Source organism: Piliocolobus tephrosceles, chromosome 1 (assembly GCF_002776525.5).
Source record: "Piliocolobus tephrosceles isolate RC106 chromosome 1, ASM277652v3, whole genome shotgun sequence".
In the NCBI taxonomy this organism is placed as follows: Eukaryota; Metazoa; Chordata; class Mammalia; order Primates; family Cercopithecidae; genus Piliocolobus; species Piliocolobus tephrosceles.
The window spans coordinates 36,839,981-36,867,309 of record NC_045434.1 but is presented as its reverse complement, the minus strand read 5'-3'; the positions used below and the strand labels follow the sequence as shown (position 1 = coordinate 36,867,309).

At 47.2% G+C, this 27,329-nt stretch overlaps 1 protein-coding gene and 1 long non-coding RNA gene across 2 annotated transcripts in view; one reads left to right on the top strand and one right to left on the bottom strand.

The window, feature by feature from the left end:
• The first annotated feature begins 8,187 nt into the window (after nucleotides 1–8,187).
• Nucleotides 8,188–17,762, top strand: LOC111527789. The gene is made up of 2 exons (XR_002726764.3): nucleotides 8,188–12,856; nucleotides 13,396–17,762. It is a non-coding gene; the product is annotated as an uncharacterized LOC111527789 (long non-coding RNA).
• LHX4 (LIM homeobox 4) overlaps nucleotides 12,458–27,329 on the bottom strand; it is a 45,239-nt gene continuing 30,367 nt past the window's right edge. Inside the window, exons 3-6 of the mRNA XM_023194267.3 lie at nucleotides 20,830–21,032; nucleotides 15,938–16,092; nucleotides 15,472–15,643; nucleotides 12,458–13,322 (exon numbers count right to left, since the gene is read on the bottom strand). Of these exons, the coding sequence (XP_023050035.1) occupies nucleotides 12,928–13,322; nucleotides 15,472–15,643; nucleotides 15,938–16,092; nucleotides 20,830–21,032 (925 nt within the window). The 3' untranslated portion in view covers nucleotides 12,458–12,927. The remainder of the gene's footprint in view (nucleotides 13,323–15,471; nucleotides 15,644–15,937; nucleotides 16,093–20,829; nucleotides 21,033–27,329) is intronic.

Here is a 27,329-nt window from a genome sequence, read left to right as displayed (position 1 = left end):
TACCCCACTCGTTTTTGTATCTTTTGTACAGATAGGGTCTCCCTGTGTTGCTCAGGGTGGTCTCAAACTCCTGGCTGCAAGCAGTTTTCAGGCTCTTAAAGTGCTGAGATTATAGGTGTGAGCCACTGTGCCCATCCAGGTATGCCACTCTTGAAACTGGCTCCCAACATTTTCCCCTGTAAGCTCCAAAAGCTCCATCTGGGGAAATCACTGACTTTTACTATTATATGAGGAAAGTAAATAGTTGTCATAGTAAGAGAAATGAAATAAAAAATGAATTGAGATGCAAAGATAACCACTTAAAAGATAATTTTTCTAACAGGTATTACTATTAAAATGATGAGTAATAAACTTGCTTAGTATAGTTCTCAATGGTGAAGAAGATTTTCATTACTGTGAGCTAACCTGTTCTTTGGAACAAGCCCCTCTATAACAGAAATGAGGCATATTAGTGCTGTTTATTTTGTGATTTTTCTATTTTAACTTATTTTCTGAGATATAAACCAAAATCATTCACCAAGATGATTCATTTTTGAAATAATTTAATTAATCTGTGGAAGTGATATGCATATTATTAGTACATTCTGAAATGCTGTAATTCTAGTAGAGCATTCTCTTCATTGTCTGTTCTTTCATCACAATCCTAGCTACACTGCAACCTGCTGTTTAGCTTACACCTTTCACATTCCACACTAATTGAATGTGTTTTAAGAAACATATAGGCCGGGCGTGGTGGCTCAAGCCTGTAATCCCAGCACTTTGGGAGGCCGAGACGGGCGGATCACGAGGTCAGGAGATCAAGACCATCCTGGCTAACCCGGTGAAACCCCGTCTCTACTAAAAAATACAAAAAACTAGCCGGGCGAGGTGGCGGGCGCCTGTAGTCCCAGCTACTCGGGAGGCTGAGGCAGGAGAATGGCGTGAACCCGAAAGGCGGAGCTTGCAGTGAGCTGAGATCCGGCCGCTCGTTACGTTGAAGTGGGGCGACAAATGTAGAATCCGTCTCAAAAAAAAAAAAGAAAGAAACATATATTAGTTATAGTGAAGTCACCAGGATGATGCATGCAGTTTTTAATTGCTATTACTTTGTGCATTTTTAAGACATTAGCAAATCAAAAACCATTTATTCATTTTTAATTTACAGGGTATTTGAGCAAGAAGCTATTAAGGAACTGCTTTTTTCATCTCTCTTTTGCAATTCAAACTTGGTATTTCTTAGACAAGTTTTTTATTACCTGTTTTGCACATCTGAAACTGTATAGATTTGTTTTTAAGCATAGAATAACTTATCTTTTATTTTATTTTAAAGGTTTCAAATTTATATTCAAAACTGTCACTAAAAACAGCCATCAACTTAACATTTTCAAATACATTCTGAAGCCAATTTCCAAAATCTCTGTTCTTTATTCATGAGTATCTGAATTTTCAGAAACCTTGCTATCATATAATAATCTATAGATCATCTCTCTGTGCCTTAAAACACTGTTCTAGGCCCATGGCATTCCCTTTTCTCGGTATTATGTATATTTAGAATTAATTATATGATTTCTCAAGATACTATATGAGATATCTTGAAAAGTCTCATAGAAAGTAGTGAATTACCAATCAGAAACTAACTAAATCTTTTAAACCTGTTACAACTATGTTTCTAATAAAGATGCAAGAAGTCAGCCAACTGGCCACATATTACCTCTTATTCTTGTCAGGTAGAAGGATAACAACCAAAGTATAACATCTGGAATTGTATCTAGTATATCTTTTCTTAATGTTTCAGCATTTTCCAGCTAAAAGGTTGCTATAATCCAGTGAACCTTTCTATTAAATAGGTATTTCTTAGCTTCCTGCCAGGTTTAACTACTTGGCTATGGGTTATTATTCCATGTACACTACAGCATCTCTGAGATTAATGAATAATGTGTGTGACTGTAGCAGAGCTGAGCTTGGGTTGTAGAAGAGTTTAGCGTCCAGACAAATATATGCTTCAGTTGAACATGAAAGCTTTTATCAAACTTCAAGCCCTTAAAAATTCCCCTTCATAAATAAATATTTATCATAGAATAAGTATGTAACACATCAGCTACAATTTAGTAATGAAAATATTGAGTTTAAATATTTATGAGTGAATTTCAAATCCCAGTTCCTAAGGTGATTTGAGTCAAATGTTTTCATCATAGTTACAATATTATATTTGATCAGTTCTGAGATGCACCTATTTTCACTTTTTTTTTTTTGAGACAAGGTCTCACTCTGTCGCCCTGGCTGGAGTGCAGTTCACATTTAAACATATCCAAAATTGGATGGCTTTTATAAACAATGGCATATCGTAGTTCAATTGCCAGCATTTTTTTCTTAGTGATACATAAACTTATGTTTCTTACAATTAGTTATATCTTAGCTTCAATGAAATAACAGCAGTTACACCGTTTTTTGGGGTTTTTTCGTATTTTTGAGTCAGGGTCTCGCTCTTGTCATGCAGGCTGGAGTGCAGTGGCACCATTAGAACTCACTGCAGCCTTGACTTCCCTGGCTCAAGCATTCCTCCCACCGCAGCCTCCCAAGTAGCTGGGACTACAGGTGCATACCACGAGGCTCAACTAATTTCTTTTTTTCTTTTGTAGAGACAGTCTCCCTATATTGCCCAGACTGATCTAGAACTCCTGGTCTTAGATGATCTGCCTGGCTCGACCTCCCAAAGTGCTGGGATTACAGGCAAGAGCCACCACGCTTGAGCACATGATCTTATTTATTCAAAATCAGGGTGATTATCCAACTAAGCCTTTCCTATCAAGTCCAAAAGTTTCTCAGAACTATGTTATCAGGATAAGCAAAAGCAAAAACAAAAGCAGCCATATTCAAAGGTGCATTAACAGGCCTCTTGGTGGATTTTGTATATACACATTGAGCTTTCATTTTATACCATAAAGACCTTAATGTTGGCCATGCTCGGTGGCTCATGCCTATAATTCCAGCACTTTGTGAGGCTGAGGCAGGTGGATCACCTGAGGTTGGGAGCCTGAGACCAGCCTGACCAACATACAGTGAAACCCCATCTGTACCAGAAAATACAAAAACTAGCTGGGCGTGGTGGCGCATGCCTATAGTCCCAGCTACTTGGGAAGCTAAGGCAGGAGAATCACTTGAACTCGGGAGGCGGAGGTCACAATGAGCCAAGATCGCACCACTGCACTCCAGCCTGGATAACAGAGTAAGACTCCGTCTCTTAAAAAAAAGAAAAAAGACCTTAATACCATCTTTCATAATCATGTGATTTGAAAAGTTGTTATTATTATTGGAACTTTACCTTGAGTATCTTTAATTACTTCAGTAATCATTCACAGTTTCTTCACCAGAGAGATGTTGGGTTAAAGTATAGTGATTATCAGACTCAAGAAGAAATATGCTTCCTTCTTATGCTTGTCAGCCAGTGTTTATTATGCACCAAGTATGGTCAGTTTTCAAATATGCGTTAATTGGCATTACTCTAGAGGACTGAACAGGTAAAGCTATTTAACCTAATCTTTATTCACTTGTCCTTGAAATATTCCTGTCATGATTTTCATATGGATCACTTCGCATGAATCACGTATAGTTATTGGGAATTCACGGCTTATTTCTTAGTTCAGGGAGACTATTCCTTATCCAAAATGCTTGATTTCTGGGGTTTTTTTTTTTGGTGTTTTTATTTTTTAATTTTGAAATGTTTGCGTTATATACATACCAGTTGAACATCCCTAATCCAAAAGACCAAAATCCAAAATGCTTCAATGAGAATTTCCTTTGATATGTAAGTGCTGAAAAAGTTTTGGGTTAGAGCATTTATGATTTCGATTTTGAGATTAGGGATACTTGACCTATATTTTTCTTTTATACTTGAATTCTTCAAGATTTTCTTTCGTGTGTTTTGTTGTATCACTTTTTCTTAGCACAATTACAAAACAAGTGTAATTATTTCACATTTTTCACTCTTAATTATTTCACATTTTTCACTGTCTTATGGGATGTATGTACTGGAATCACTTCTGGGGACACTGTTCCCTCCTTTGTATTCCTGGTCCTAAAAACCAGGTCAGAGTGTTCACAAGTTACAGACCGGTTTCTATGCATGACAGAATCTTTTGCTGATTTTATTCCTAAACGATAGAACACCGAAGTTAAAAACCAGGTGAGAAAACCAGGGGAGGAGCTGCCCGACAGCATGCACTTGTCTCATGGTGGAACTCTAGGCAATCAGGGTGGGTTTCTCTCAGAGATGGGAAAGTCAGCATTTGAACCTAATGCTGCTGGATGCAGTGGCTGAACATGTGGGACTGTGAGGGCATTAAGGAGTCGACAGGTGACTTCCAATGGACTGTGCTAAGCAGCAGCCACAAATTCATCATCAGCACTACAGGCAGGATTTATTTTTCCTCTCACTTGTGTAGCAATCCCGGTTTCCATTTTAATATTTAGAAGGTAAGTTCAGTTGATGGACACTTTGTGTAATAAAAGGCTCTTTTAAAGTACGTGCTCATGCACACATGCAAGATAAAAAGTGGCACTCCCTGTGCCCATGGCTTTCATGGAGTACATTTGTGGAGCCCAAAGCTTAGTCCTGGATATGTTTATAGCACTTTAGCTCTGTTTGTGAGTTTGGAACCCTTCCAAAAAAAAATAGAAAGACACATATTATTGTTTATAATCTGCTTTATTCCACCAAACCTTGACTGAACAGACTTGTGGATTGCTGTTTAAATCCCTCAGTGCCTTTAACTACCGATACAGAAAGTGGTTAATGCGCATTCTAAATGAAGCTTGGCATCCACTCCAGGGAATCACTTTAATTGAGGAGCATTAAATGTTAAAATGATTTTTTTTAAAGCCAGCACACATATACTGAGTATAGAAGTTCTGGCCCACCAGTAATATAGTTTCTTGGTTATTGTATTTCTCCAGCTTTAAGCCCTGCAGTTGACAGGTGTCAAAAAAGTGACTTTCAATTCCCTGGGTCACTATCTGCAGGCAGCTGCCCAGTGAGGAGGCACCCTTGAAGGACTCCACTTCAGAGTAGGGGAGGGAGCTGTCAACTTTATGGATGTTTGTTTTTCTGAAATAATAAACTAGTCCCAGGTGACTAAAATATGAGATTTAACCCCAAAGTCCTTGCCTGGGCTCTCCATTGCTGTGCAGAAGCCATCTGTTGAAATCTGTTTACCATTTTAATGGTCTCGCTTTTTTTTAACTGCTTGTTTCCAACTCCAAGTGTGTGCCAAGACCACTTTTTTTGGGTCTATATTTTATGTTTCAGAAAGCAATTCCCAGCCTTTCCCAAATCCCCAACCCCTCCCAACCAGCAGGAGATCCTGGTCCAGGGTTGGCAAGCAATAGAAAGATAAATCATTAAATTTTTTTAAAAAGCCTCTCCTACAATTCTAGAGGCAGCTCAGCCTCTCTGAGCCTTGTGAGCTCTGACCAGTTCAGGGACACCCTGTAACTTGCCCAATTTAGTTACAGAATAACATACCAGTTTGTGTGTAATACCTAAATTCAATTTTTGTGTTTTTGGAGACGGCCAACGGAAAAATCACCAAAAAGAAAGGGTTCTAAAGGAAAATCCTGAAATCACAATGGCAAAAATGACAGATGAAAATGAATTAAAAGATGGAAAGAGACAGATGTTACATGCAAAAGCCCATGCCTGCTTTCTCTGAAAGGATGTGATATACTCTCCCCGGGCAGGAGCTGACCATTTAAAAGAACTTTATTTAATAGTTTTGGATGGTTTATTTTTATTACTCCTTTTAGAAGGATGATAATAAAATTTCCCTTTTCCTAATGATTTGGCCCCATTTTATAAACATCGATATTTTTTTTTTTCTCCCTTCTAACTCAGTACTTCTCCACAGTAGTGACTGAACTATTTACTTCCCTGTGGCAGTCATGAGCCAAATAATCATCCATACTGAGCTTGATGAGTGCTCCCTGCACAGCCAGGCAAAGGGACTTTATGAAGAAAGGCACCAGGAATTCTGAATGATAAAAATGAAATACCATTCTTCTAAGCAAGTGTGGCAAAGAACACGCTTTCAGACTGTAAAGGACAATTTTTAAACTGTGTCTCACATATCAAGTCTAAGGAAATAAATACAGATACATTGAGGATCACCTCTCAAGATGTTACTTCCAGTTTAGCCATCGGTTAAAATGTGCAACACACTAATTTGCCTTTCATTTCTTTTTTTCCTTTTGTGATTTTAGTTGAGTAGAATCCTGGGCCCAAAGGGAAAGGACAGTAAAGCAATGGAACACTGACTGCAGAGCTTCCATTTATTCTCCTGAGTGAGTCTTGCTTGCTTCTTTCTGGCTAGTGATATCTTTCCTTTATTCTTTAAGCAGCTGTCTTTTTGGAAAACCACTGTCAGAAAGAAAATCAGACTGCTCAGGAGCCGGTCTCCAGTGACCCAACCAAAATAAGGGGGTTTTTGTGGGGGGGACCAGATCTTCTCTCCTTTGTGAGCTGCACACATTTTATAATCCCAAAAAGTTATTACTAGGTTAGCACTGTGGTGGAAGCTGTGTACACTAGAGGATAAAGTGGAAGCGGTCCAATAAACCTGCTGTACTCAAAACAGTTGATAGTATGTTGAAAACAAAGATGCAACATAGGCTGGTGATGAGGGGCTGAGAATGGAAGACAAGTTAGGCTACCCAAAAACATGGTATATACTGCATAAACTAGCCAAAATTCTCATGCCCATTACCAGTGCCTCAGGAATGAGTAACCAAGTTTAGTAGCAACAGAGCCTTTCCTAGCCACGTTGTGAATTTCCCTAACCACCACCCAAGAGACTGGGCTAGTGAAGAAAAAAAGACCTTATGTACAGCACCTTCTGTATTCCCCTACCAGTATCTTCACTCCCATTTGAACTTCTCATCCTCTCCACCCTTTCTTGGTATATAACCCAGTAAGATCTCTTGCCTTTCTCAGTCTAATAAAGCACTTACCATGGGAGATGATTTTGGCAAAGGATCATGACTCTCCTTGATAGCAGAGCTTTGGGTCTCCACTAAAAGACCTTTAATCCCTCCAGGAATCTCACTGGGCATTCTGCCTGGGAGGTACTAACTTTCCGGTTTAAGTGGGTAGACTTTAGGGTGCAAAGCAATTCTAGGACTTAGGTTAAGTCCCAACAACCCGGTGGCAGCATTAGAGAACTCAGAGGTCTGGAGCCCAACCTCCTGCTTTGTACCTAAGTAAATTGTTCTATGTAATGCTTTTTGTTTTGTTTTCAAGTTTTCTCTGTCCAGGAAAGGAGAAAAAACAAAGGGGGAGGGGGAAATGCCACACACACAATAAGATGGCAGAGAAGTTGGCACTGCCACTGTCTAAGGAGTCAGAATATTTCACCAAGTATATCCAGGATAACTAGTAGCTAAACATGTGATGAATGAGATTTCCTTGCCCACTCTCCCTAATGAGACTCTATCAGCACCGTCCAATAGAGCCATCTGCAATGATAGAACTGTTTTATATCAGTGTTGTCCAAATACAGTAACTATTGAGCACCTAAAATGTGTCTAGTGTAAGGAACTAAACTTCTGGTTTTATGTAATACTAATTTAAATTTAAATAGCCACGTGTGGCTAGTAGCTACCATATTGGACAATGCCGCTGCTTTGGATCCTGTCTTCAGCCAAACAAAACTAATGATTAATGGGGAAAAGAAGCACACTGTAGTTTTTCCACAGTGGAATCCCAGCTGTAAAGAAATGCTATGACTTTTTTTTTTTTTTTTTTAATGTAATGAAAAAGTCTGTTGCTTTTTCCAGTCCAGCTAAACTTAGGGTCTGCACACTAATGAAGCCTCCTGAAGAGAAAAAAAACCTAAATAGAGATTCTCCTAGAAAATGTTTGTCCAGGAGCCCTGATGACTCTGATGAGGTGTTTCTGTCCCTCTATATATATAGACAGTTGCATATACTTTCTGTAGAAAGAAAAAATGTACTGGACAGGCTGGGCACAGTGGCTCATGCCTGTAATTCCAGCACTTTGGGAGGTCCAGGTGGGCGGATCACTTGAGGTCAGGAGTTTGAGACCAGCCTGGCCAACATGGCAAAACCCCATCTCTACTAAAAACACAAAAAATTAGCCGGGCATGGTGGCACATGCCTGTAATCCCACCTACTCTGGAGGCTGAGGCACGAAAATCACTTGAACCCAGGAGTTTCAGGCTGCTGTGAGCTATAAATCCCACCACTGCACTCCAGCCTGGGCAACAGAGCAAGACTCTATCTCAAATTAAAAATAAAATGCCACTGAACAAACAGGAACTAAAAGTTATATGGTCAACATTTGTACTGCTCATTGCCTAAGTCTAGGGGCAGAGGATTGTGCCCAGGTAATGACTATTAGAAAAACCAGGGAACTTCCTTTAATCAATCCTTTATTGAGTGGTTCCAGTTCTGGCATTCAGAGTTGTATATTTGGTTTCAGTTTTTGTTCTATTTATGTCAAGAGAAAAAACTTCCAGCAAACCAAATGAAAAGCAAGACACATCAGCATCTAAAGAATTTCCATATTTATTTTACATAATTTTACCATACACATCTCATGCCAACACACAGGAGGCATATACAAACAAACGCACCAGCTTCTCTTTTCCAAAGTCACATGGCAATAAATAAGGATGGGTGGGTCCTTTTTTTTTTCCCCCTCCCAGGAAACGAGACTTAATTTCTCTTTAACTGTACAAAATTTACATTGTGAAGGATGAGGGCAGCGATCCAGAGCTGAGGGGATCTGGGGCTTTGAGGTCTGATTGATTGCAAGCTCAGAGCAACTTCTGGAATCCCGCAGCCCTGAACCTGCTTGTTTGGCCGAACACAGTCCTCAAGTGGGAAAGTTGTTGGTGTGATTCTTGCCTCTTGGTGGGCAACAGATGAGAGTGGGGCTGTCCTTCCTCTGTTCACCTGTGCTCTGCCTCCCTAAGCAAAGGATTGCTTGGTGCACCTCCCAAACCTGCAGCTGTCTCCTCACCAGAGCTAGCAGCATGAAACTGTGCTTTTAGTGTGGTCCTACCAAGCAGAGTGTGGATGGGATGACTTTGCTGAGCTCTCTCTTTTTGGCTCCAGTCACTCACTGTGTTTAGAGCAGTTGGAGCAACTACTGCAAAAAGGGCCAATTGACCAATCCAAGAAAGAGAGAGCCAGTGATGTGCTTTTTATTTAGCTTTCAGCATGCCCAGAGCCCTTCCGCAGCAGGCAATAAAACAAAACTCATTTCCGCTTAATTGAATTTTTCTTCATCTCACAGCTTCCAATTTTTAAAGTGCAATGTTTAAAAATGAGCCTCCTCAGGCCTTCCAGACCCTGCTGGCTGGGGAGGTATGGTAATTATTCTCATGGTTATAACCAAGTTGTCAGTCGTGGCATGTGGGAGTGGAGGTGCAGAGAGTGGACTGTCACACAACACACAGCCTTTGCTCATCAGAAGCCTTGAGCCCCCTCCTGTAAAGAGGCAGTTGGAAATCACCAGCTTGAGCTTCAGAGAGAGAAATGTCTTTTGTTTTACAGATTTCTTACACTTCCTTGCAAAGTGAGCTTAATGATGAAGATCAAATGGCCCAATTATCTTACTAGGTTTCATGTTTTATACTGGCCCCCCAGAAGTTTAAGGACACTGACAAATGCTTTTCTTGTGTCTTAATTTTTTCCTCTTTCCCTGATGTTTCACAGTATTCATTTGCAGGAACAATGTTAGCAATATGATTGATAGTTGATCTTTATTTTACATTATATTCATAACTGTCAGATGAGACAAGAAAGAGAAAGCACAAAGACTGAAAGGAATTTGCCTGAGGTTGCACAGCAAGTCCTTGAAGGGCCAAGAACCTGACTCCCAACACTGACCCATCGGCCAACTTCTTAGCCTTCGGGCCAACTTCTTAGCCTTTAAATCTGGTATTTCCTCCATGGTTTCATTACGTTCCAACAAACAGAGATTCCTCCATAGCCCCTCAGTTTCCATTTTGCTTATACCAGTTACCACTGGAACTTGGGGTTTTAACTAATTTGCTCCTGGATTCAAGAGCTTCCTACTCTAAAGTCGGCCAGGCAGGCACTGCAGATAACAAGAGCCTGTAGAAGGTCTCATTTCATTTGTAAAATTCATCCATGTCATTTTAGCAAGGGGGGAAACAGCTATCATGTAGCACCTTATACCCCATAGTAGGCTTCCAAGCAATAGAGGAGCGCCTCTAAGAGAAGCTAAAGGTAATGAATGCCCAGCTCTTCTCCATTTCCAAACCCCAGAAGAGTCTTGTCTTGCAATGGCTCATTAGTGGCACCAGCCCATCCATAATGCTAACCCCACCTGCAGGAAGATCCATTTAAAATCTTAGACCTACTGTGGCTGTGCTTCTAAACAGGCAGCAATGTTTGCTGCTTTCTGGGGAGGTGGCTCTGGAAAACAAAGCTCTCCTGGTTTTCAGGCCAGTGCTCTCAAGGGGTTTTCCAGCTACCCAGCCATAATGACACCAAAGAACTATTGACCTCGTCAACTGTTCACTGAGTTCCTCAAGAGATTTATTGTGTTAGTATAAATGAAGAAGGCCTCTACTTCCACTATTGAACTGGGAATTAGTAGATTAACTTACAGAAACAAAAACTGGTCAACTTACAGTGATCTTAAACAGTGCTACACAGAGGAGGATGGCCCCCCCCCCCTTTAAAGAGCCTGCTCTCCCCGACACTATACTCACCAAAAACATCAAGGGCCTCTGAAATCCCATGAGTTGCTAAACCAAATAGTCAACTTGCAACAGTGATCTGGGTGGGCAGCTTTTCAACTGGTTCATTGCCCTGCAGAGCCTTTTCTCCTGGGTATTTTAAGCAGCCATCCTCCAAAAAGACGACTGCATATTCCTTTTCCTCACATGGCATTTATGTCTTCCTACCCACCCCAATGTTCATGATTAGAGAATTCCCAATAGCACAGTACTGGCAAGGCTTAACACACCATCATCCATAAACATGGAACCTCAAGAGAAGTGTCTATGTTTGCAGACTCCTCAAGCAAAAATCATGACCACTGCAGCACTATCAAAAAAACAAGGGTACACCATAAAATTGGTCAGAGAAGAGGTGGCCCAAAGGCTGATCCCGGAATTTACTGTTTTAAAGAAGCTTAACTGAAATTAGTTTAGTCCTGGAAAGGGACTTTCAAAAGATGCAGCAGCCCAAGAGGAACTGTGTATTCTTCCTTTAGTCTGCCTATGACATGCCTAAATCTTTGCAGTCCTCAAAAGGTGACCAACCATTCTTAGAAGGAAGGGTCCTTAGGGTCTCTGGCCCCATCACTTCATGTGATAGAAAGGCAATGCCTTCTCACCCTTTCCCACTCTGCTGATCTCATTTAAGAGAAGGAGCGGCCAGAAGAAGAAAACCAGAGCTTCCCAGAGGGACGGCAATACATTCCAGCTAGCTAAATTCCAGTTTGCTCATGGAGAGCTTCCTGATGGCAGATGGGTGCACAAGGTGGGTGGGAGCTGCAGCACCATTCAGGACAGCATTTTCCACAGCAGTGCAGTCTGTCACAGGAGTGGCAACTCGTAAAGCGGCGGTTGGCCTTGCCCTGGCCTCAGGCCTAGTGATGTGCTACTGCAAACCTGCACAACAGGGAGTCCCTGCACCACCACTGGCCAGAGAGCTCTGGCTTTCTGACCATGGGACTGCAGCCCAAGACATGGCAGGTGTCCAGCCAGCAATCCAGACAGATGCAGCCCAAGAACCACCTTAGACAATTTTAGGGCTGCTCCCTAAATTATTCTTCCCAAACAAGGTAGGCCAAAAAAAAATTGCTGGTTCCTGGAAAGGACCAAAACTGTCCTCCAATTGAGTCAGCTAGGACAGCAGAGAAAGCTTTCATTATTAAGGGGGCAGAGGGGTAGACTTGCAAGCTCATCTAAACCAACTCCTTCAAAACAGACTCCAAATATTTCACCCTACGAGGGATGGGGAACTCTGGAAGACTGGCATCAGCCGATATGGCCGAACAGACTGCAGGTTTGGAATCCAAATGTGTCTATAAATGTTCACTGATTGTCATTCTGTTCTCCCCACATTTTAGTTTTGCTCATTTTGTGGCCCACAGCCTGTCTTGTGGAATAAATGATACAAGGAATTGAAGAAGGCACACTGCACCAAGGGGACTCATCAGGCAGTCTGCAGCGGTGGTCCAGGGCTACTCAGCTCAGCCTCAGTCACCTGCAATGAAAACCACCTCTTGCCATCAGAGTCAATGATATAGATGAGATTTAAAAACCAAAACAAATTCATATTCTCTGGTTTGTAGAAAAGAATATCTTCAGAGCAAACAAAAAAAAAGGAGGGAGCATATTTTTCATATCAAACTGTGGCCAGCAAAGTGTTCACTAACCTTTAATAACTGATCTTTTCATTTTGAAATATAGGGTTCAATATGGATGGTCCAGAAATCACTTTCATTTTACTCAAGGGCTGTGAGGCCTCTACCTTAGGAATCTCAGTTCTCATGAGAGCAGCATTTTGGGAGGCATTGCGTGAGACACACTAGTTGGAGCAACGTTCCCAAAGCCCAAGGGGGCCTGTCACAGTCACCTTGTGCTACCAAATCACTGAGCAGCCAAGCTCCTAAGCAGAACAGGAGGGGAGAGACCCAACAAGCCAGTGTCCCTAGAGCTCTAGGCCATTACCCCCTGTGCTGTGTTCTGAGATGAGGCTGCTCTCCCACTGCTTCCCCAGGAAAACACGCCCTGTGGTCTCACAGCCTTCTGGGAATCAGTGGAGGACTTCCATTGAAAATAATGGAAATTCACATTGGCGTACTTTCAGTCCTTAAAAGGTAAGTCTCTTTTGATCCTTGAAGATACTCTCTCAAGCCAGGATGGCAGGTAGGGTGGGGAGGAGAGAAGTTTAAAAAGGAGGATGATCCATTTCATCGAGCCAAGAGGCTGGGCTAGTTGGAAAGTCGGGATAGCCTACACTGCTTCCTGTGGAGATGTCAGAGGTGGGTCCCCCAGCCATGGCTCTCAGCGTCTGGCTTACTCCCTGCCCTGCATGCGCAATGATGCCCAAATTACTGTCCACCGTGTAATCCAGCCCATTGAGCAAAGGAGCGTGGGATGGCAGGGACGATATGGAGGATGGAGACTGGGGGATTCCATAGGGGCTCCCATCCCTCAAGTCCTGATAGGATTGTCCTGTCCCGTCCATGGAGAAGCTCCCATTCATTAACTGTCCGCCTGTAACGTCCCCCACGTTGCCATAAATCCTATTGGTGTGGCCAAGTTCTGAGAGAATTTGATCCTCTGTGGACAAAAGAACGGAGATTTATTGTCAGCCACCAGGACTCTGATGGGTCCCCTGCTCTTCACAACCTAGGAATACATGTGACCAAGAAAGACGCCCAAGGACGGCAGCTGCCTTGCAGCCAAGCATGGGTCAGACACACCAGTATGGCAGCCTGACATCCAGAGGCCAACCCAGGCCAAGGAGAAAAACAAGAAACACCTGCAAAGCCTAATTCCCAGGTCCCAGAAGGATGGTTAAATGTTTGGTGAGCTCGTTGGTCCCTTGTGGCTCGTGTACTAACACTCCGGCTACACTGAGGAGGATGAATGCCTAAGACTAGGTGGGTCAGATGTCTCCACATCACAAATGGAAACTACATGCTGACAAGATTTACCCTGAAAGCTTTCAAGCTGAGAAAGGGCTTGGTTTAGTTGGTTGGGAAGCAAGCAGGCCCGTATGGTCAGGGAAACTGAGGACCACTCTTAGACATCTGTACAAAATCCTCTGGTCTATCTGGAAGATAGGTTCAATATCAAAGGACTTGGTTTCTGTCTGTATTCAATAAACTCTTCACTGGGGACAAAGAATTGACTTGATTAAGGCAAATGAACCTTCTTGTTTCTTGAAGAATTTCATTAAAGGGATCTAATGGAATCTTTGCCACTTGAAAGAATTCATCTCTCCAACAGAGGTGAGCAGTTTTAGTCTTTGGGTAATTATTCCCAGAGAGACCAATGATAGGTCAGCCCAGGGACCCACCTGCATCCAACAGAAATGAGCTTAACAATCCAGTATGTTCTAGGTGTTGACTTCGACAGCCCAGATGAGATTAAGTGACTTTCCTAATCCTGCCAAGAAGCCTAGAAGGTAAGCATTAGTCCCATGAGCGGTCCCCAAGGCCCCACAGCCCCTGTATTCTGAGAGGAGGCTGCCCTCTAGGGCTCAGCTGACCTCTGGGCTGAACTACAGTCCCCCCAGGGCATCGTGGTCCTGGCAGGCAACTTGTTCCATCCTCTGTCCCACAAACTTCTTTTTCTATTTCCTATGCACCAATCCCTAAATAAGGCCTCCCCAGACTAGACTTCAACACCCCATCCCTTCTGAGGCCTGCCCCCCACTCCCCTTAGAAAAAACATGGTGGGGGGAGCTCATGCTCTTCAAAGGGGACAGGAAGATGAAGGCTCCACTCCACTGTCAAATGGCCATGAGTTAGCCTTTTGCCAGGGCCCTCTGCGGGAGCCGCAGGCTCCTTGTGGGAACGATCATGCCTTCCAGGTATACAGATGTGCCAGGCTTTCCCCAAGCCCGTCCATAGTCGGTTGTGTTCATTGATCCCCACAACGCAGTGAGAGGGGCAAAGATGGGGTATTCCCCATGGGAATACTGGGGCTCAAGAGAAGTGAATCGATTTGACAGAGCCGCACTGGAAACCAGGTCTCTGATCGCCAGTGGAGTACTCTTCCCTTCCCCCTCCGCAGAAGACTTTCCACATTTGGGAATTCAGTAACTGAGAACAGTTATGATTCTTTGCAAACAACCTGAGGATTCACAACATGCAGTAATTTGCAATTTTGCTGATGCACGAATTTGAATATAGCTCATGCTGCAAAGCTTGTGTGCAGGGGACAGAATGAAGTGAGTGGTGGGGGAAGGGAGTTCGGAAGTGAAGCCAGTTCCCCATCTCACATGCGCTCACAACACTGATTTCCCAGGAAAAAGGGCCTGCGGAGCATGTCCTCCCCACCACCATGACTGGAGGAAGGGGCGGCTCTAGGGGACCATCGGTGTAGGCCAGTGTCCCAGCAAAGGGGAGAAAGATGGGAGAAGGGCTAGGGGCACAAGGCTGGGACCCGGTCATCTGTTCATAGCTATGTGGGCTGATGAGGGAGGCCCCAGTCAGCAGGAGGGGAGGGGAGGCCTTGGGGCCACAGGACGAGGCCTGGCCCATCCCAGCTTCCAGACCTCAGCAATCTTGTTTCCTACTCCTGTCCCACGGTAAAGGGCCACTACCATTTCCCCCACCCTTCACCGCAAGTCTTAAGGAAAAGCCTGCGTTTGGGAGGCAGTTGCCAAGGCCTCAAGAAAGATCCCTCCTGAGTGCCAGGGATTACAGATTCCCAGGGGACTTTCCTAAGGCCTTGGCCTGGCCCCTCCAGCCCTGCTCACCTCGGAAGCTCAGCTCACTGTCACTAACCCCACAGTCCTCTGCAGAGCTCTCCTTCTCCTGCTTGCTGCCGCCTCGGCTTCTCTTGACGCTCTTATAGAACTGCCCCCAGCGGTGCCGCCCTGCATCCTTCTTCAGGCGTTTCTCTTTGGCCCTTCTGTTCTGAAACCAAACCTGCCACACAAGCACAAGGGACACACTCAGGGGCGTCCATCACGAACCCAAAGCCCCCAGGACCCCCAAGGCAGGCGGCTGGAAGCAGATTGAAGCCTGAATGGAGCGCAGGTCCGGGAGTGCCATGAGCCCCGCCCCCTCTCCCCAGGTGGGCCTCAGAACTCTTCAGTTCTGGCAAAAGCCCTGGGGTCAGGCCCTGAGCCCAACCACCGGTGAACTGATGTCACTCAGGACACCTTCCACCCCGTCCCGGGCCTGGGATCCCCGGAGGGCACAGGAGTGCTGGCATCTCACCTGCACGACCCTCATGTCCAGGCCTGTCTCTGAGGACAGCTGCTCCCTCACGTGCCGGGCAGGCTTGGGGGAGTTCTTGTACGCATTCTTTAATGTCTCCAGCTGCTTGGCTGTGATGGTGGTCCGGGGCCGCTTAGCTCCGGCCTCTGAGTCATCTGCAAGGAAAAACCACTGCTTACTGGCTTCGGCCTATCTGCAGCAGCTGCGCCTCCTCCCCCACCCTCCTTCCATCCTTTCTGCACCTAAGCCTGCCTGCTGTAGGCAGGGCAGTGCGAGGCACAGGGGACATCAGAGTGGAGAGGTCCCCAATCTCATGGCACCGGCTCCTGCACCACAGGCCTTCCCAAGCCACTGGAAAGTAAGGACCGCCGTCCTTTCTCTGCTCAGCTCCCTGCTTCTCCCCTCCCCTGCCAGCCCAGCTGCATAGAAGTCTCATCAGACTGAATGAATGTACCAGCTCCACACATGTCCCTGTCATGACAAACACACTGCTCGCACATCCTCGTGAGTTCTTGCCGGAGCTGTGAAGGTGAACAGCCAGGTTGAAGTCCGTGTTCCAAGCCGCCCCGAACACCTTCCTCTCTCTCATGGGGAGTCTCCTGTTTCCCCACAGCCATGTCACCTTGGCCCTGGCGTTGCTGGGCTCACAGCCAGGGCTGAGCTTGCACACCCAATAGTGTCTAAGCAGGTTTCTAAGCTATGGGTCAGAACCCACTCGTGGGCTGTAAAGTCAACTTAGTGGACTAAAACTAAAAGAAGAAATCAGATGAAGAGAATGGAATGGCAAGATCATCATTAACCTTTAGTTTTTATCGTATGAATGTATGTACTGAGATGAAATGTCAAATGAGTTTTACTGTGGATCGTAGTCAAAATTTTTTGAAAAAACTAGTCGAAGGAATGTTCTGGGCAACACATTGACTGATCAACACAAAGTCCTCTACAGATTTTGAGTGAACAAGCTAAAGTTCCTGTTAAAGTCTGGTTTGTTCCATTCAAAGTCAGGCAGAGAGAGAGGCACGTGGGTGTGTTCAGAAGCACAGATGAGCAGAAAGGTTTGTTTCTTCTCCCAGCACTTAGGCTTACTGCCCTTTTCTCCACAGTGCCCCTGGAGGACACAAAGAATAAAGTCAGCAGCTGGCCGGGGCAGCTCTGCTCCCTGTGCTTGCTCCCCTGTGTGCCCCTGAAAGTGTCTCTGTGCCATTCCTGACTTCCTCTCTGTCTTTTCTCCTTTCTTTCAAGAAAACCCTCTCTTAGGAACAATAATAGCCAACATGTGTTAGCACCTACCATGTGCTGGTGTTGACTAAGGACTTTATACGCATTCGGTCCTCACAGTCTACAAGGCTCTCCCTGGAGTCAGCAGACCTGGCTTCCATGTTCTTGTTGAGTGAGTGACTTGGACCAGTAACTCACCTCCCCTTTGGAAGCCCAGAGGGCAACACAGCCTGCCCTGGTCTTGGGAGGCACTAGAGGAATGAAGCAGCTGTGCGGCCAGGACATGCGTGCACACAGTGAGGGGGACGCACCCGCGCCTTCCCTTCTCCTTGGGCTGTTTTCTTCTCTCACGTGGCCACTGTCATCCCAGAACTGCTGTGGCCCAACTCCCTCCCTGAAGCCGCTGCCGCAGAGATGACACTACCTAGAGTCATTCCAAAGACAAGGGGAACCTCCAAAACGCCTTCCTTTTAATTCTGAGGAGTCAGTCCCTTCTGTGCATTATTTATAGTCTACACGGGAGTGTCTGATGCAACTTTGAATTATGCAAATGGGAAATAGCGCACTTGTATACAGTCTTTCTATTAAAAACTGTGAAATAATGCAATCACCAAAAACGTTTTAATTCCTCGAGAATCACTTAATTTCAAAATAGCTTGGCCTGGGAAATTAAATTCTTTTCGCCACAGTCAGATGGCAGCGCCGCTGGGATAGACCGTCATCCTGGTTGGTGGCCCGCTGGTTCGGCCCTGCTACTCACACGCACAGGACTTTCTTCTTGCGATGATGGGGACTAATATGCTGTTATTTTAACATTCACTGTTATTATAATTTAAAATCTTTTTTATATCCTATAACAATGTCATCCAAGTATTCATCAAGTAGCAGTGGCAGTGCTCGTGCTGAAAAATGTACCCAAAAATCAATAACTTTGGTACGGAAGTTAAATGTGATAAAACGCTATGAGGAAGGCCAAGGGAGCCCACGATACCCTGGGCTGTTAATTTAGGAGAGAGCGTTCTGCAAGGTATTCAAGATAATGCTGAGAAAATAAAAAAGTAGCATTAAGGCAAAGATACACTTCACTGGTTATGGATTTATGTGCTCTCAGAATACACCACCCCCACCACACACCCACTACATTAATTCCTATGGGAAAATTAGTCTTAAAATATGTTAGTTTTGAATGATGCAGGGTCTCCTAGAACTCGTCCCTGGCATAAAATGCAACCTCATTATATTGAAAATGCAAATATCCAGGGAGACAGAACAAGTGAACAAAATCATTCACACTAAGCTGCAAGTAACTGCTCTGAGATCCTCCTTTGTTTAGCTAATGGGAACTGTAAGCCTGCAGGAGGACTGAGAGTAGCAAGGAGGAATTAAAACAACCTGAAAAGACAGCCAGGCATTCTGCAGTGGACAGAAGTCCCCGGTGATCCTGCTGCTCCAAGGATCACCGATTGCCCAGGACAGCGGAGCCCTGCCTTGCCGACAGCCGGGGTGGGGTCGGGGGAAGGACCTGGGGAACAGGTCAGAAATACTGTGTAACATTCAGCTGCTTTAAAACCTCAAGCACACCTCACCTCCCTGTTTGCACTTCTCTTCCACGTTGGTCTCACTCATTTCACATCGCGTTTCACAAGCCTCATCCTATTTAAACCTCAGGAAAACAGCCCTACGTGGCAGATGCTATGATCCCCCATAGACAGCTGAGAAACCGAGGGTCAGCCAGTTCTACAACTTGCCAGGAGATCTCCCTGTGTCGGGGGATGCCCAGCCAGCTTCTGACAGCAAGTTCAGCATCTTCCCACCGTCCTGCAGAGGTCTGCTATGGTGTAAATATTCATCGATAAAATGTGAACACCACAATGTCATTCCCACCTCCCCAGCCAGATTCTGACCAATCTACATTTGTTTCTCTCATCTCTTGAACCACCCACGACATCAGGAGATGCTGAGCTGAGAGTGCTCAGAGTCCAAATGAGGCCTCTGATGAGGAGAACCAGCTGCAGGCCGGGGAGGTCATGCCATCTTAGTATCTCTGATGAACGGCACCAGACTTCCAAAGGTGTCTTGGTATCTCTGAGTCCATCTGCTGTGATGGTTCATCCCTGACAAGGTGCCCTAATCTCCCGTGACATCACAATTGATGGAGTGAGTTTTAAGAGCAGATTAGTACATGCAGGCAAAGAGCCTTGGGATGGGTTTGCAGAGGCCCCAGGTCTCTGGAGGAAGGAGGTCAAAGGCCTCTGTCCACCCTGAAAGGCCAGAGCTGTGGGGGTGGTGGAAGGGGAGGTCCTCAAAGAGACAGGAAGCCCTGCCCACTCCCGCCGTGGACCAAAGCCAAACCCAGCTCCAGCTGGCTCACCTAAAGGGCCCTCATGGATACCCTCTGCTTCCTCACCACCACAACCCCCTTATTTTATACTATGTTTATTGAACAAAAAACCAATTTCTCCATTATTGATCAGATCTGTATAACATATGTGTGTGGGCCCAGAAAAGATCTAGCAGGAGATATATAAAATTGTTGCTAAATTTTTTTCTCATCAAGCCCAGAGCTGTCAACAAGAGTCATTTTTGCACAGTAACACCCTGAGTTGATCAAAATTCTAGTCAAAGGCCAAAGAACTTGATGTCTTGTGTGTTCACACATCTGAGATTATCACGTTGGGTTTGGCCAAATCCCAAATTCAGGGCCAGGACCTGACCCCACGGCCATGTGGGTGCATCTGGGAGTGAGAGGCCAGAGGTGGGGCTGCAGGAATAAAAGTGTCCAGCTCAGCCTTGCGAGGGGAGCATGAGGAATGTGTTGTTCTGGGCTCTACCCTGGAAAGTCCCCAGGCTGCCCAAGACCATGGCATGCAGGGTGAGAGCTGCTGCTGCCAGGCCAAGCCAGGCCTTTCCAGAGGTGGCTGCTAAATGAGGGACCTGACTTCAGCCTCCACCATGCAGAGCTCCTGCTGCCACCATGGGTGGTGGCCCTGGAGTAGTTGTGGTGAAGCGAGAGGGGGGCTATATTGAAGTGGGGGGAGGGAGCTGTATTGCTGAGATGGAGCCTCCCTGAATCTGGCATGTGTCCTGCCTCTTCATTTGGCACTCACCGGGCACTTGCTGCAGAAACACCAGGAGCCCCTGCCCTGGAGGAGCCCACAGTCTGAGAGGGGAACAGAACACAATTAACTGAAATACAAGATGTGTGAACTGTGCAGAGGCCAGTGCTGGGCTCTCACCGACGGCCTTTGAGGCAGGGCCTGCTGAGAGGTCCATGTGCACCCTGATGTGCAAAACTAAGTGGCAGCCCCACATGTCCAATACAGACCAAGCTCCCAGCCACCCCTCAGCACCCCAGCCCCCACCCAGGGGAGGAGGCCGCCACCATGGTAACATCCAGGTTCTTGGCTGCTTCTGAGCCTACCACGGAGACAGGCAGGCTCTCAGGAGCCACGGCTGGATGAACACTTCCATGAAGCCGGCGAGTGCTAACGGCCGGGGAGGTGTTCAGCATTAACTCTCAGTGTGGAGATCTGGGGTGCTTCTCAGAGATGGCGGTGCATGAGTAGGGCTCTGAGGGATGCGCAGGTGGGACGCCATGAGAAGGGCACCTCAGGCAGAGGGCGTGGCCCGAACGAAGGTCTGGAGAGGGGACCATGCGGCGCCACGCTGCTTACCGTTCTGCTTGGCCGTCTCATAGTCTTCCTTGCACACCAGCCGCCCGTCCTCCATGAGGTAGAACTCGTCCCCCGTGGCCAGCTGCCGGTTGCAGATGATGCAAGCAAAGCAGTGCAGGTGGTAGACAAAGTCCTGGGCCTTGCGGACCACCTGGGTCGGGGGGATACCCTGCTGGCAGGCTGTGCATTTTGTGCCGAAGCGCCTGTCAGGGCAGCAGGAAAGGATTAGGGCACACAGGGAGTGGGGCATCTGGCTTCCCCCAACTTCCTGGAGCAGCCTCCCTCCTACCCCACCATTCTGGGACTCCATGAGCCTCATCCCCCAGCCACCCAGAGCGTACCGTCTGGTCCTCTCTGCCTCTATCTAGCTTCATTGCTTTGTGCCTGGAACTCTTCAACCACCAAAGAAGGGGCTGATGAGAACTAGAGACTCCCTCAGGTACCTTTTCCAAAGCTGATGCCCCCGGGTTCCAGCTGTCCGATTAACACCCATCAATTCACAGGGGCACCAGGTGGACTTTCTAAGTCCCTCGAAGCAGGCTGTCTCCCCCTGCACCTCCCAGCTTCCTCACCCTTGTGGTTGATCCCAGAGGACATCCTCACAGGGAACTGTGTGTGCCACAGGCGGGTGTGTATAAAGCACCCAGCAACACCTTCTCACACACTCCCAGGGAGGAGGCCCTGCCTGGCCAGGGGACAGCACGCTGCGGAGAAAACGCACTTTGTCAGCAGAGCAAGGCTCTCCTACCAGCTGCTCTCTCTCCTTTGCCTCCATTTCTCCCCTCACCTCCATTCTGCACACACAAAGCCCTCTGAGCCTGCCTCCATCCCCTTCCTGTGCACGCACAGCCTGGGGCATGGTGGTTTGGGAAGGGCCCAGAAAGCTGCACCTTTCAGCCCCTGCAGCGTTCGGGACAAGGAGTCTGCAGACTGCAGTTTGGAAAACGCTGCTTCAGACTTCTCCTTGGTCAGCACCTTTCCAGAACAACACTGAGGAGGAAGCTACCCACGGCCACCAAGGCAGCTTCTACCAAGGCAGCCAGCCCCTGCCAAGGCCGGGGAGGAAGGAGAAATGGACACATTGAAAGTATAGTCCAGTGGAGTTGTTTCCGCTCCCTTTCCCCATTCTGATCACAGAGATCAACAGAGGCGCACCAGCAGTCACAGGAGACAAGGGAAATTTGGGGGCCGACAGGGACAGTGAAGGAGGGTGCGTGGCTGCAGGTGAGCCTTCCCTGCTTCAGGAGGGAGGCGGGAGGCATTGGGGAAGCAAGGGCAGAGTTTAAAACAGCAATCAACCTAATTATTCATGACATTTCACACAGCAGAACTTTATCTTCTTCAGGATGAAAGACTTCGCCTAATGGATCTGGGGAAGGTTTGATTTTAATGGTCCTTTTAACTAATGCTTATAGGCAGCCTGATTTCCCCTGAAAGGACAGTACATATTTCATCCACATTAATACCAAATAAATTAATTATGGTCATGGCTATCATGATGAATCCCAGATTAATGCAGAATGATGGGTCTCTTATGCAGTAATGATACCTGCTGAGGGGGCTACAGGGGCCCAGAACAGGCACGGCCAGCTGCAGCCTCAGATGCCCCCCACCAGGGACACGGCATCCTAGAGAAAAGTGGGGGTTCTCTAAGTCTGCATGGGTAATCCCGAAAGACCCAGAGCGTACTTCAGGGACACTCTTCTGAGATGGGTATAAGAAGGGTGTTGGGGTGTGAGGGACTGATACGTGACTTGCGAGGACCCCAGGCTTCTGAGTTCCTGGACTGCCTCTCGGTTTTCAGGGAGATGGGGCCCCTTTAGAGCAGGAGTTCTCTACCTGAGGGTCAGGATAGGCCTGTAAACCACCTGCGAAGTTGTTCAAAATTGTGCCTCAGGAGGGGACCTGGGCTTTTTATCAGATTCTCAAAGGGATTCAGGACCCAGGAAAGTAGAGTTAATATTTGTTGAATAAATAAATCAGCAGATAAAGCACCATACTTGCAGAGGATGTGCATGGAGATGGCCGAGTCTGCGGATGGAGAACAAAGCACACAGTCGGCTCTGGACAGTTCTGGACCTCCCAGAACACAGGTGAGAACCAGGCCCTCCACAACTGCTGCGTAACCACATCACCTGGATCAAAGAGGAAGGCCGGCAGGCGCCCACATCTAGTGTGTGTGTGTGTGTGTGCGCGCGTGTGTGTGTGACAAAGAGAAAGGAAGCCTACACATATGTTACTAGAGAGTGTTTTCAAAAGGCCTATATATTTAATATCCAATCCTGGCCAATTTGCAAAGCAGGTACTAAAATGAAACCAGATGCGGTGGCTCACGCCTGCAATCCCAGCACTTCGGGAGGCTGAGGCAGGAGGATCACTTGAGCCCAGCCTGGGCAACATGGTGAATCCCTGCCTCTACAAAAAATACAAAAAATTAGCTAGGTGTGCTGGTGTTCACCTGTAGTCCCAGCTACCTGGAAGGCTCAGACGGGAGGATCACCCGAGCCCAGGGAGGTTGAGGCTACAGTGAGCTGAGATCATGCCACTGCCCTCCAGCCTGGGCAACAGAGTGAGACCCTGTCTCTAAATTAATTAATGAAAATGAAACAAGACCTTCATCATGCTTGTTGTGAACCCTCCCAATAAACCACCCAAATCTGGAGAACGTGTCCTAACCAGAGATCCAAGGAGAGGAGGGCCGAGAGGAGACCCTGGGACAGAGGGAAGACCCTTCAGCAGCCTCCTGCACAGGGACCACACTCTCCCACTAAAAAGCAGGCAGGGCTTTCAGTCACCAGAGGCCCAGTTGACACCAGCGAACTAGAGACATGAAAGATAACGGGGGTATAAATTTAATCTGCATACTGACAGTGATTCATGCATGAGGGTGGCAAGTGCACAAGAAAAATGAAAAATAAATGGACTTCCCCACCAGCGTTTTTTAGCAATTGAAGCAATTTTCCTGATTGTGGGATTTATACCAAAGGGAAGTAGAAGTGGCTCCTCATTACCTTTTCCCCTGGAGCACAGCCAGCGGGACCCTCACCGAGGGAGCCGCATGCACCCCCTTGGCCCACAAGGCTCCCCCGGCCCAGCCCAGCCCTGCAGGGCACCCTCCACCTCATCTCCAGTCGGAGCCAGTGGATCTAGAATACAGGGCATCCTACAAGGGTGTGTCTGTGATGGAGACACTGTCCTTATTCCCAGATCTTAGAATAGCCAGAGTCACAGGTAAGAAGGCCAAGGCCTGGCAGGTCACATGACTTGTCCTGCAACAGGCAGTCATGGCTAGAATTCCCTGGCCCCACACGAGGTAAAACTGTGAACCCGGCTGCTACACAGAGAACCAGCTGTCTAACCAACTGGACCAAACATGAAGGATGCTGGGGGTGAAGAGGGAAGGACTGGACTCCAGCCAAGGAAGAGGGCTCCCGAGGGCTTTTCCAGGCAGCACCCCTTAATACCGCTCACTGGGCACCCACGCGGGGGCGTGGAGAGCACTGGCCTCACCCTTCAGAAAGATAAGCTGCCCAGTCCCGCTGGCCAACCGAGAGAGCTGCTGGAGCTGATCCAAAACCACAGAGAAAATGCAAGGAAGGACTTGCTAATGGCTCATATTATTTTCCTCCTGTAATCAACACCACTGGAAATTCTTTTATCCCTGCCCAGCACATAGTAGGCAAGCCACAAAGACCCAGTGAATGAATTATGAATGAATGAATGAATGAATGAATGAATGAATGAACGAACGAACGAACTGCTTCTTAAAGCATGGGCCTGAGTAGTCAGGGGAGGCTTGGCTCTCCATAATGGCAGCTCTTTTCTTTTCTTTTCTTTTTTTCAAGTTTGAGATTAACTTTATTCTATTTTTGGTAGAACTTTAAGTACATAAAGGTTTATTTCCACAGGCCTCAGAAAATGGGTAGAAATCACAGGACATCTCTCTTCCCACCAAAAAAAAGTTGCATATTTTGGTAAGTGTTTATCCTAGAGGGAAAAAAAGCTGAAATTTACATTAGCAGTGCTGTGCAAGATTCTTACATAAATCAAGACCTCCAACCAGCCTGCAGTGGAGATTTTAGTCCTCTTGGACAGAAGCCATGGCTGATGAGCATGACAGGGAAAAGCAGGCAGTGAAGACAGGTGACAGGCACCTGGCAGGGAAGGAGGATTCAGGAATGCCAGGCTTCTTGGAATGGTGTGTTTTTTTTTTTTTTTTCCCTTTTAAAGTCATCTCTGTAGGAAGGTGCTGGGCAGGAATCCCAGAGAAAGAAAGGTCCAAGACTCCTTTAACTGCCCTGGATGAGGGGCACTGCTACAGCAGCTAGTACCAGAGGCTCTCCTGTCGCATGGCTGAGGCAAACCCAGGATAGAATAGTGAGTAAAAGGAATGCTGACGGGAAACCATTCTGCGTGGAACACTAGATGGCCAAGCCTCAGCCTTCGGTCCAGTGCAACCCTTGCCTCGCTTGTCAACAGTGAAAAATTAGTTTGGTTAGAAGAACCATCTGGAAACACACCAGCTTCTGATACCTTCATGCTCATTGTTAGAAAAAGATTAACCAGTGTGAATACTCTGATCTGTTAATTCCTGGGACTGTTTTCTTCCCAATGGACTATTTGTTGGTAGGATAACCCCCAAAAGCTCAAAGCTAAAATGCATCATCAGTCCTGGTCAGCAGTTCCTTAAGAATGGACTGGCGGCATGGTTGAGCCGATATGGACAAGCTGCACCTTCCTGCAGAAGATCAACCGACCTGCTATCCCACCCCAAATCTCAGCCTGAGGTATATTTCAGTGAAGGCAGGTAGCTGTGCTTCTCAGAGCGGAGCAGCAGGTTTAAGCTCTTTTCTTTAGGGGTGAGGGGATCTCACTCGGTTGCCCACACTGGAGTGCAGTCCACAGTCACAGCTCACTGCAGTTGAACTCCCCGTCTTCCCACTTCGGCCTCCTGAGCAGCTAGGATCGCAGGCACACGCCACCATGCCCAGTTCATCTTTTAAGACATTTTTTTTGTAGTGATTGGGTCCTACTATGTTGCCGAGGCTGGCCTTGAATTTCTGGTCTCAAGTGATCCTCCCACCTTGGCCCCCAAAGCACTGGAATCACAGGTGTGAGCCACTGTGCCCAGCCATAAGCTTTTCTAAGAAGGGCATTAAGTCCCGGGTTGAAATGAGGCCCATGGTTTACTAAACCACAGGACTTTGCATCCCACTTGCTGTCGCCGTCACACTGCCTCCATGACTGTCTCCTGAGCTCCCAGCCTGAAAGGTGGGTACCGTGACACCTTTTAACAGATGAGGTTGGCCGGGCGCGGTGGCTCAAGCCTGTAATCCCAGCACTTTGGGAGGCCGAGACGGGCGGATCACGAGGTCAGGAGATCGAGACCATCCTGGCTAACATGGTGAAACCCCGTCTCTACTAAAAAATACAAAAAACTAGCTGGGTGAGGTGATGGGCGCCTGTAGTCCCAGCTACTCGGGAGGCTGAGGCAGGAGAATGGCGTAAACCTGGGAGGCGGAGCTTGCAGTGAGCTGAGATCCAGCCACTGCACTCCAGCCCGGGTGACAGAGTGAGACTCCGTCTCAAAAAAAAAAAAAAAAAAAAAAAAACAGATGAGAAGTGGTAACAGATGAGAACTGGGGCTCAGAGAGGCAAGGTGCCGACCCTCAGCTCCCATGGGCAACGAGCAAGAGAACTGGGGTTTGCAGTCGGTGCTTCTGACACAACACAGCAGGCATGCGGTGGGCATCAAGGGCAGCAGACCCGGCCCTGGCGCCCTGACCTAGGCTGGAGTGCAAGGAGACGCCTGTCCCCCTCATGCAGCTTTGAGCCCCATGCATGAGGCTCCCAGCCTTGCAGTGCTGGGCTGGCCAGGGGAGCCCTCACTCCCTGGTGTGTTAACCCCAATCCACGTAACTGGCCCACTGTCCACCTTCCACATCCTCCGGCTGGCCCAGGTGTGGGCAGAGAAGAGCTGAGACTTCTCGGCTAACTCTCACCGGCTGCTCTTGACCCCAGGAGAGGACCAGGTCTTGTGTGCCGGGTCCCAGCCTCTGCACCTGGGCTCTGCCTGAGCTCCTGCTGCTGTTGACTTGTCCAACCCTGCTGCTCCCGGCCGCCTGGCTGGGCTGCTCACCAGTGCAGGACCCGCTTGAGGGTCTGGACGCTGTAGAAAGGGGGCAGCAGGCAGGCCCTGCAGGCACCAAGCTTTCTAGAACCAGGGGCGCATAAATCCCACACCCTGGCTGTCTGGCACATTCCTGATAAGTTCTGACCTCTGAGCAGACCCACATGATGTACCACAAGTGGGTCACTGCGACACTGGTGATAAAGGCAGCTGCCATTCTCCTAGCACCAACCTGTGTCCTGCGCAGAGCAGGCCCTGCACATGTGATCTCATCTCTCATCTGACCCTCACCTCCAGCCCGCAGCCCTCAGCCCCGGCACCCACCCTGTGGCTGCACTGCCACCCTGCTCCACTTGCTCCTGCCTGGGTG